Source organism: Balaenoptera acutorostrata, chromosome 13 (genome assembly GCF_949987535.1).
Source record: "Balaenoptera acutorostrata chromosome 13, mBalAcu1.1, whole genome shotgun sequence".
NCBI lineage: Eukaryota > Metazoa > Chordata > Mammalia > Artiodactyla > Balaenopteridae > Balaenoptera > Balaenoptera acutorostrata.
This window is the reverse complement of record NC_080076.1, coordinates 84,430,851-84,441,355: the sequence shown is the minus strand read 5'-3', so window position 1 is coordinate 84,441,355 and position 10,505 is coordinate 84,430,851. Positions and strand designations below refer to the sequence as shown.

The 10,505-nt window shown below is 47.4% G+C and overlaps 1 protein-coding gene across 2 annotated transcripts; it reads right to left on the bottom strand.

Moving 5' to 3' along the window:
• Positions 1 to 1,811: 1,811 nt before the first annotated feature.
• Positions 1,812 to 9,800, bottom strand: MYL2 (myosin light chain 2). 2 transcript variants are annotated; one of them, XM_007189495.2, is made up of 8 exons: positions 9,676 to 9,800; positions 8,316 to 8,405; positions 5,967 to 6,042; positions 4,714 to 4,818; positions 3,737 to 3,815; positions 3,590 to 3,638; positions 2,021 to 2,137; positions 1,812 to 1,901 (listed from the first exon to the last, which is right to left on the bottom strand). In XM_007189495.2, exons 1-7 carry the CDS (start codon positions 9,676 to 9,678, stop codon positions 2,039 to 2,041), a joined length of 501 nt encoding a protein of 166 aa, XP_007189557.1. In that variant the 5' UTR covers positions 9,679 to 9,800; the 3' UTR covers positions 1,812 to 1,901; positions 2,021 to 2,038. The 2 variants fall into 2 exon arrangements, with proteins under 2 accessions (XP_007189557.1, XP_007189556.1); XM_007189494.2 differs by having other exon boundaries at positions 1,812 to 2,137.
• Positions 9,801 to 10,505: the final 705 nt, after the last annotated feature.

The window sequence follows — 10,505 nt, the reverse complement described above, 5'->3', positions numbered from 1 at the left end:
AGCAAGGGGGCAAGAGTGGTGTGAGGTCACCATGGCTGGGAGCCAAAATACCGATTTCACGTCCTAGAACCACATGGGGTGCGGCAGACGCTCACAGGTGGGAACCAGGAGCCTTGGAGGCTGTGTGTGTGTGTGTGTGTGTGTGTGTGTGTGTGTGTGTGTGTGTGTGGTGTGGATGAATGTGTCACTGTGGAGCTGTGTCCAGGGTGTCTTGCCCTGAAACACAAACTCCACTCGAGCGCTCTGAGCTGGGGCCTCTCCCGGGCCTGGCCGTGTCTCTGTAGGAGCCCCAGGTCACAGGTTCCGGACGTGGGGGATATGGATTGTTGTAGGGTTTGGATCATGATGGGTCATCATGGCGTGGGGGGCCCCTGGGTCCCTGCCTTCCCAGTTTGCTGTTGGCTTTGAAAGGGACCCCCCCCCCTTCCCAGCAGGTGATGTCATTGGAGCGGACCCTGAGCTCCTCCTCTGGGGGCTCTGGTGTTGTTCTTGAATCTTGGAGACTGGCTCCAGTTCTGGCTCCTTCAACCACCTGGACCCCCTCATACCCCCTGGTCGACCCCAGCTGCCACTCCCACCCCCAATTTCAGCCCTTTGTTTCCATCACATCATTCGCTTTGGCTGTGTCCTGGGTTCTTGGGGTTCTCTTGAAAACTTTGAGTGCCCGGCATCCACTCCCCTTTCTTCCTAAAAGGCATTTGAATTTTCCTTTGGGGAACGGCCCCTCCCACCCTCAGGCCGTGTCTTTTGGAAGGGGCTGGTTTCAACCCCAACGCAAGGGTTAATCATGTGACCAAGTCTGCCAGTCAGAGCACTACACCTGTTTCGGGGTTGGTTCAGGTATCCCATACGCCCTGTTCTGGGATTTGTGTGGAGCTGGGAGAGAGGGAGGTGCCCTCTTTCCACTAGGATTGCTGTGGGGATAGACAAGAGCTAAGAACTGCTGGTGACCATTCTGTCACCACTGAGAGCAGAGCAACATGAAAGAAAGCAGAGCAGTGGAGAGGCCTCCTCAGGTTCTGTTGGTACTGTTTGAGCTCCTGGATGCAGCTATGCCTGAAGCCCTCAGACTTCTCAGTTATGTGAACTCATTTATCTCCTAAGTTGGGATTCTTGCAGCCAAAACAGACCTCAGTGTGTCAGCAATGATTTTGGTCACCCAAAATCAAGAGTCAACTCACACCTAGGCCTAGTTCCTAGACCCCAGGCAGGGTCAGAAGTCATTATCTATGTATGTCTGTGTCCCTCCCCCAATTTGCCAGGAGAGAAATCCAGACAACTTCTACTTTATCTGAAATTAGAAATTAACCTCTTACAATTAATGGAAGTGATTTTTTGGCCAAATGAGCCATATTTTTAGTGTGCATGTGAGGCCTCTTCTTCTTAACTTATCCTGGGGCCTAAACACATCTATGGGAGAAGCATTCCAGTGACATCCTAAAGGAAAGTACACCAGGGAAGCTAGGCTCTACCAGTGCTCGAACTCTTTGAAAGAAAGGGTTGTGGTCCTCTAGTTAACATTCCAGTAAAATGTGGACTTTCATGGAAATAGTCCTGAGTGGCTGTGAAGGTCTGTGGCCACGCTATGCGGCCTGCGGGATCTTAGTTCCCCGCCCAGGGATGGAACCCGTGCCCCTGCAGTGGAAGCGTGGAGTCTTAACCACTGGACCACCAGGGAAGTCCCTGAAGGTCTATCTTACAGAGTCACTAAGATTCAATAATAATGACAGCAGGGCCATCACTAGCTCATACACCACCTTCATGGGAACTAGTAAAGGGTCTTCCATACTCAAGGACACACCATAAACAAATACACAACCTCCTGTTTATTTGAACATGGCCTCTGGATGGATTTCCATCTGCCGGCTGTGTGGCCACGTGGTATCTCTAAGGCACCCAGGCTGCGAAGAAGATGGAGGTAGATAAATGAGGTGGCCACACAGCCAACAGGCCAGGGGCAGGGGTGGTGGCATTACTGGGCAAAGTGAGGAGAGGGCAGGGACGCCCCCCATCCACCCACCCAAAGGCAATCCCCTCCTTAGTCCTTCTCTTCTCCGTGGGTGATGATGTGCACCAGGTTCTTATAGTCCAAGTTGCCAGTCACATCAGGGGGGAAGGCGGCAAACATCTGGTCGACCTGCAACGAATCAGCAAGACATGCTGAGGACATGGGGAGGGGCAGTGGAGGGGGGAGGGCTGTGTGCGGGGCGGCCCGAGTGGAGAGGCAGCTGGGGGCCTGGAGGACATGGGTTGCGGTGGACATCTCCCTCCGTGCCCTACTGCTTCCTTGCCCTTTGTAGCTCTTCCACAGGTGCCAGCCCCAAGGGCCATCCTGCAGGGATGTTCCCGGGAACCAGCCTGCGACGGGGAAAGAAGGGATCGCAAACTCAAGTGTGCAAAGGGGCGGGCAGGTTATGTGGGGGAGCAAAGTGGGCCTGGTGGGGACTGTGGCTAAATGGAGGCTAGTCCATCTACAGAGGTCGCAACTGCTCAGGGCCAGCCCATGTGTCCACATGGGCAAGGAGGTCAGACTCTTTGAGGAATTTGTTTCTTTGAGGGAAACTAGAAATTAAATTTTTTTAAATGTGCAATTTCTACATTTAAAAAGTATTGGCTAGTTATTTGTTTTTTAATTTGGGGTTAATAATAGATAACATTTATATTGCCCTTATTACATATCAGCACTTTATACATGTGAACTCATTTAATCCTCACAGTGTACTATGAAGTAGATTCTATTATTGTCCCCACTTTACAGATGAGGAAATTGAGGCACAGTGAGGTTAAGGAGCTTGTCCAAAGTCCCAAAGCCTGGTGAGAGTTGAAAGGCAGGCTCTTGCAACTGCTTGAGTTTTGAGGGGGAAATCCAAATAAAATTTTTAGTAAAATGTGAAACTTGATGGAATCAGGCCAGAGAGGCTATAAGGGACCATTTTAAATAGACTCATTAAGGTTCATTAGTAACGTTGACAAGGCAGTTGCTTGTTTATACAGGGCCTTTGGTGAATTAACAATAGTGCCCCTTCTTCCAGGCACATCTGCCACCTGCCAGAAAAAGTCATATATTCTGATTTCTAAAAAATTATAACAGGACACTTTACTGCCATCTGCTGGAAAACTATTGCAACAAATAAATACTCTGCAGTATTAAGGGCATCCAGGAGGATTGTGCAGTGTACAACCTACACGACTGTATGCGGTGACCCTGCATGCCACCTTCACTTCATCAGGAAATTGATGCTGTCACCAGGTATCCATGCATTATGAGGAAGACAGAACCTGGAGTCAGACAGACCTAGGTTTGAATCCAGGCCCCGGCATTTCTCATTAGTGTTGTCCTTTTAGTCAAAGCAAAGTGACTTTGCTTCCCTGAGCCTCAGTTTCCCCATCTGTAAAATGACCATAATACTAGTCCCTACCTCACAGGGTGATTGACAGAGTGAAATGAGATAAGGGCTTAGTAAACAAGAGCAGATTCTCTCTCAGTGTGGGGTCAGGGGTGTTTTATATAAGAGAGTCTGGAGAGGGAGTCCCCAGAAGGGTGAGGCCAGGAGCTGGGGTACGGAGAGTGTCCGAAGGGCCCTGTTACCTCCTCCTTGGAAAACCTCTCCGCCTGCGTGGTCAGCATCTCCTGTATGCTGCAGAGAGAGAAAAGCAGGTATTGCAGCCGGCTGTGTGGAGAGGGCTGGCGGGAGAAGCAAGGAACCCCACGTCTTCCCCCACAGATCCCACTCACTAATCAGCCCTGAGCACCCCTTTGCCTTCAGGGTCAAACACTTTGAACGCGTTGAGAATGGTCTCCTCGGGGTCTGCCCCTGAAACAGAAAACGGGGTTAAAATGTGCCATGGGTGGCTGGGAACCTCTGGTAAGCAGGAAAGGTCCTGTTGCCTCCTGAGCACTGAGCCTTGGCGTTTTGAAAGAGTGGGCTGAGAATCCAGTTCTTTCTTTCTTTCTTTTTGGCTGCGTTGGGTCTTCGTTGCTGTGCGCAGGCTTTCTCTAGTTGTGTTGAGCAGGGGCTACTCTTTGTTGCGGTGCACGGGCTTCTCATTGTGGTGGCTTCTCTTGTTGTGGAGCACGGGCTCAGTAGTTGTGGCTTGCAGGCTCTAGAGCGCAGGCTCAGCAGTTGTGGCACATGGGCTTAGTTGCTCCGCGGCATGTGGGATCTTCCCAGACCAGGGATCTAACCTGTGTCCCCTGCATTGGCAGGCGGGTTCTTAACCACTGAGCCACCAGGGAAGTCCTGAGAATCCAGTTATTTCTGAGGAAGCCCAAGGTCGAGCATGGATCTAGACTTAGAAAGACTCGGATTCAAATCCTGACTCCAGCATTTGTTAGCTGTGTGGCTGCAGGCAAGAGACTTTCCGTCTCTGAGCTTCAGTTCCCCATCTGTAGACTGGGATAAGAATAGAAACTACCTCCTAGATGCTATTAAATAAGGTGATGCGTATAATGTGTTTAAAGTGCTTAGCATGAGGTCTGGATCAGGGTAAGCCTTGGAGCACTGTTAACTGCTGATTTTATTGTTTTTTCTTCCCCCTGATGTCACTCTGCCTTCATGGGCCAACCCCAATATGTCCTCCCAGTGCTTTAATTGATGCCCAAAGATGAAGACACATAAAGACAGACAGACATACACAGACAGATGCACAGAGACACATATACACAGATATACATATACACACATAGATGCGCAGATATACACATGAACTTACCCTTAAGTTTCTCCCCAAACATCTGTAGGAACACAGTAAAGTTAATTGGACCTGGAGCCTCCTTGAGCATTTCATCAATTTCCTCATTTTTCACATTCACACGCCCTAGGGCAGGAGACAGACACTTAGCAACTCCAAGCTGGGACAGAAACAGCTGTCAGAACACTGGCATTTGCCCTTATAATCCTACTTCAAGGAATCTAGTCTAGAAATAATCAGAGACGGAGTGAATGGGGCCAAAGATTCACGTGAGAAGATGTTCTCAAAAGTGTTATTTATAAAAGTCAGACAACTGGGAACAACCCAAAGAGGGTTTAGTTACTTTTTAAAATAGTGCCTTCAGAACCTGGAACAAGTTATACAGATGTTTTAATATTTTACTCAATGGGAAATGCTCGTATTATAAATTAGCCCTTGTTACTTGGAGGTGGGCGAGACATCAGAATTACCTGAGGGAACTTTTTCAAATTACACCTGCTATAACCCATACAGCCTTGGAGATTCTGATGTACCTGCTCTAGCCACTGCCATAGGCCATATAGTACCTCTGTGTAAGTTAGAAAAAGCCACGCCTTCTTAAGATAATTTATGTTTTAAATGTAAAAGTCTACAGTGGCTACAAATATGAATAGTACTCTGTATAATTGCTCAGTACACAACCTGCACAGCTGTTCATGGCCCTGAGTTCTGGGGTTAGGAGTGGAGGAGCGGTTAGTGGTAGCAGGTTGGACACATATTTTGAAACAGCTCCATGTACTCATCCTCATCCTACTGAGATGTTAAATTTTAAAACCTGAATCCAAAATAGAATGATTCCAGCTATTAAACACACACATGCGTGCACACACACGCGCGCGCACACACACACACACACACACACACACACACACACACACACGAGATGCCTAGAAAAAAACTTAGAGGCTGAGATGTTAACAGTGGAATGTGGCCTAATGGCCAACGTTGTTTCCTCTTTATACTTTTCTGAATTTTCCAAGTGTTCTACTGTAAACTGCCATTGCATTCAAAACCACACAAAAATTACTTTGAAAGAAAAATAAAACACATGTGAAGACGCTCAAAGACTAAAACACTTCTTTCCTATCCTCTGAAATCTGCCTTAAAGACCAATCTTGGTTGAGCTGTTTCTTTAGAAAATGACAAGCTCTTGACCTTTTTGATGGCCCCACCTCCTGCCCCTCACAGGAGTGGGATAAGGAGACCCTCCTGCAGGCGTTGGTGGGGCGACGTACCAAGAGCAGCAAAGGTGTCCCTCAGATCGTTCTTGTCTATGAAGCCATCCCTGTTCTGGTCCATGATGGTGAAGGCCTGTGAAAGGGAGGCAGTTGTCTGGTCAGCCCAAGAGAAATTGGGGGCAGGAGCCCTAGAGGTTATGCCAAGGGCTGGGGGCAGTGGGATTCTGGGGTTTTCAAGGCACATTGAAGGACATTAGATCAAGAATCAAGGATTTGAAACAGTCTAGCAGTTCCTCAAAATGTTAGGCCTAGAGTTATTGTAGGACCCAGCAATTCTACTCTTCGGTGTGTTCCCAAGAGAAATGAGAACACATGTCCACACAGACACCTGTAGGTGAATGTCCACAGCAGCACTATTCACAACAGCCCCAAACTGGAAACAACCCACATGCCCATCAACTGATGAGTGAATAAACAAAATGTGGTCTCTCCCCATGATGGAATATCATACAGCAATAAAAAGAAGGAAATTCTGACACGTGCTGCAACATGGATGAACCTTGAAACATGATGCTGAAAGAAGCCAGACACAAAAGACCACATAGTGTATGACTCCATTTCTCTGAAGCTTCCAGAACAGGCAGATCCATAGAGACAGAAAATAGATCGGTGGTTGTCAGGGGCTGGGGCGGGGCGGGAGAAATGGGGAGTGACTGCTAATGGGTATGAGGTTTCTTTTGGGGGCAATGAAAATGTTCTAAAATTAGTGATGATGGTTGCAAAATTCTGTGACTATATTAAATAACCACTGAATTGTACAGTTTAAAAAGGTGACTACATGGTACGTGAATTATATCTTTATAAAGCTGTTATTGAAAAAAAAAAAACTAAGTTAAAAACTGGAGTCTGTCCCCGCCAGCTCGCAAGCCCACATTATCTGTAAAACAGAGCCAGTAATCTTTCCCAGCTGGCTCCAGGGAGACTCTAAGAGCTTTGTGAATGCCCAGGTAATTGACAAATGATGTATTATATCTGTGTTTTTTTAGTTCTTTTAGCAACTGGTTCCTGAAAGTATTTGCGTCCCCAGGTCACACCCCCAGCAGCTGATCTCATTCCAGAGGTTGGGACAGAGTGAGGGAGAAGGGCGGGTGTAGTCTTCTCCTTGGAAGGGGACTATTTCAAGTTCAGATATGATATTTCATCCCAGGAATTCCTCTTTCCCTGGAAGCTTATGGGCCACGGCGTTCCTGTGATCTGAATGTTGGTGGGGACAGCAGGGGCCAGTCTTCATGTCCCATTGGAAGAGCCCAAACAGTTTCCCCTTTTATATGAAACAGTGTCCTCTCCAGCATAGCTTTAAAGTATTTTCCTCTGAAGGGCCAGGTGAGAATGTGGATGACTCAGCGTGAGCCATCAGGACTGCTGGAAAATTAGTTCAGTTTATCCTTCTGAGCCTGCGGCAGTGGCTTAATTTTGCCTAATTGGTACTTAGGTTTGCTTACTAAGGCACATGCCCATAGACTGTGATAGGGTTTCAGACCCGGCTAGCATTCAACAACTGAGGATTGTAAAAATTAAAATCTAAGATACTCTCAGACGTCTCTCAGACTGACAAAAATAATTTTTGAGATGTTAACGCCCTATGTTGATGGAGATGTGGCGGGAAAGGCACTTTCTCCTCTTGGTGCTGATGGGAGTCAGAATGATCACAGCATTTCTGGAGGGCAACTTGGACCAGTGGTTATACTTGGTTTTAGTTCCTTTTTTAAAAAAAGTTCCTTCGATCCAGCTGTTCTGCTTTTAGGAATTTACCCCAAGGAAATAACCAGAGATACAAGCAAAGGTGTGTTATTTATAATAGTACAACATTCTGTATATAACATCCAACCATAGGAAGCAGTTTAAATAAATTATGGAAAATGTTGGTGCTGAATTGCTCAAAGAAAAACAGCAGGTACTGATTAGTGTGCTTTGTTTAACAAACGTGTACATATTTTGGGTTGGCCAAAAAGTTCGTTTGGGTTTTTCCATAAGGTCTTATGGAAGAAAACGAAAGAACCCTTTGGCCAAGCCGATATATAACAAAAATCACCGGAAGGGTGAATACCAAAATGTTAACTGATTATCTCTGGGTAGTAGAATTGTAGGTCAGGTCATTTTTATTCTTTGTGCATTTCTGAAATTCTTTCTTACATTTTCAACAAGACATATGCTTTACTTTGATGATCAGCAAAAGTTAATTCCTTTAAGTCATTCACACACACATTCAGACCGAATTTGGGGTTTTGGGGGAGGATAAAGACAACCTAACTGAGAGGTCCTTGCAGGGAGTGTGGAATGAGGGAAAGGCTCTTTCTAGCATGTGGGCATCTCCACCCAGGCAAATGATTCCACAGTTGCACCCACCTCCTTAAATTCCTGGATCTGGCTCTGTTCAAACATGGAGAACACGTTGGAATTGGCGCCCTCTGCTCTCTTCTTGGCTTTCTTAGGTGACTAGGGGGTATAAAAGCATCGATTAAAAAAAGTCAGAGGCTGGGAATTAGAAGACTAGGTCAGGTGACATCTCTGGGTGAGCCTCAGCTGCTTATCTGTGAAATGGGGGTATGGTGCCCATACTCATCTCAAAATGGCGATGCTGGAAAGATAAAAGGACATGGAATAAGGTTTCTCAAAAGCACCCCAGTTCTGGTGGATCGTAAAAGACTGTGGGTCTTGCAGCAGCTCCTTTGCAAACTAGGGGAGGTAGAGGTCTGTCTCCGGGGATGGAGGCCAGGCTTTCGGATCAGGCCCAGCAGGACCCAGCTGCTTTTGTTTCGATGCATTTCACAAAAAGTTCAGTAATGCACAGAAGGAGAATTGATTGGAGGCGAAAAAAAGTCAGGCTCACTGAACCATGAGGAATGCGAGATGAAATGACACATTTTCAGGGTGTTAAAACCCAACTGCTCTGTCCCCCTCAATTTTCTCTTGATCCAAATGGCAGCAAAATCTCCTCTCTAAATGTTCTGTCCTTGCACCGTGCAAACAGAGCAGAGAAGAGCGAGTTAACATTTCCCCACCCGCTTCTGACTTGAGTTACAGCAAACGCTTGAACACTGCATATGTTATTGCATTTAATCCTCATAACTGCTCTGTCAAGTGGATGCTATTATTACCATCGCCATTTTACGGGGAGGCAACCACGGCTCAGAGAGGTTGGGTCATGTACCCAAGGTCACACAGTCACAGAAAGGCAGAGCTGGTATTGAACTTGGGCAGACTGACTCCAGAGTCTGTGCCCCTAACCACAGTCCTACACTGACCCTGATTTGGGGGCTTCCTGCTTCAGGAGGGGGACACCTAACCAAAAACATAGGGAGAAAGGTTTTAAATTTGCAAGTTCAAGAGGTGAAAACAGAAAAGATTCTTTTCCCCAAACGCCTGAACAAGAGAAAAGAATTACAATTTGATCCTTAAAAGTGTTCAATCCCATTTTGCAAGCCCTGGGAGTTATTGATTCCTTGAGAGGTCAGTAGACAAGCCATAAAAAAGCCAACTCTCTTATTTTGTTTTTGCGAGTCCCCGGGAGCTGCTGTTATTTGTGGCTTATCGGGGCATTGATTGGGGTTCCTCTGTGTGCACACAGCGAGTAGTGCTTTTTCCACCAGGGTCTGGGGCCCCAGAAAGCTGCCCTTCTCCCCCTCCCCTTTCATCCTTTGCTTGTAGGTGGTGTCCTCACCTCACCGCCCAGCATCACTTACCTCCGGGGGCCCTCGATACTCACCATGGTGGAAAGGACACAGCACTGCTCCCCCAGAAGAATCCCACAGGCTGCCCAGCTTTCCTCAGCCCAGGAACAATAAATACTTCCTCCCCAAGTTTAAAAATAACCCCATGACCACTTTTGGCAGTAGTAGGTGAGGCGGACACCACCTAAGGCCCCCCCGCCCCGACCCCATGCCGTTCTTCTGAAGTAAGGGCAGCTCACTCGCCACCCAGTGACACGTGAGACCCAAAAAGGCATTCAAGGTTAAAGAGACTGGCGGCTGGTGCATGGGGAGAGATGTGGCTCGCTTTCTGCAGCGCTTGGGCGGTCAGCACTTGTGCTTGTCTGTTTTGAGAAGGAAAATGGCAGGGAGAGGAGACTTAAAATTCTCTAACATTATCAGGCATGGGTCTCACCTCAGGGTCTTTGTACCTGCAGTCTCCTCTGCCTGGAATGCTTTTCTGTCAGACATCTGCAAGGCTCCCTTCCTCACCTCCTTCAGGTCTTTGCTCAAACGTCACCTTCTCAGTGAGACCTCCCTACCACCCTATTTAAAATAGCCGTTTAGCCCTGCCCTGCAGAGACCTTTCTCTGCTTTGTTTTTCTCCCCAGCATTTACCACTTTCTAACATACCATGCAATTCACTTATTTTGTTCACTGTCAGTGGACAGCTCAGGAGGGTGGGTCTTCTTTTTTTCCCTCACCACTCTCTCCCTGGCTCCAAGCTCGAGACTGGCAGGCACACAGCAGCTGCTCAACGAGTATGTGTTAATTGACTGAAGAAATAACAGCTCTCGGGCTTCCCTGGTGGCACAGTGGTTAAGAATCCGCCTGCCAATGTGGGGAG

Excerpts from the sequence above, each read along its gene's own strand:
- MYL2 (XM_007189494.2), bottom strand. Across the intron at positions 6,043-8,315 it reads AGATCCAGGAATTTAAGGAG|GCCTTCACCATCATGGACCA; the intron begins GTGGGTGCAACT and ends TCCCTTTCACAG. Across the intron at positions 3,639-3,736 it reads GGGGTGCTCAGGGCTGATTA|CATACAGGAGATGCTGACCA; the intron begins GTGAGTGGGATC and ends CTCTCTCTGCAG.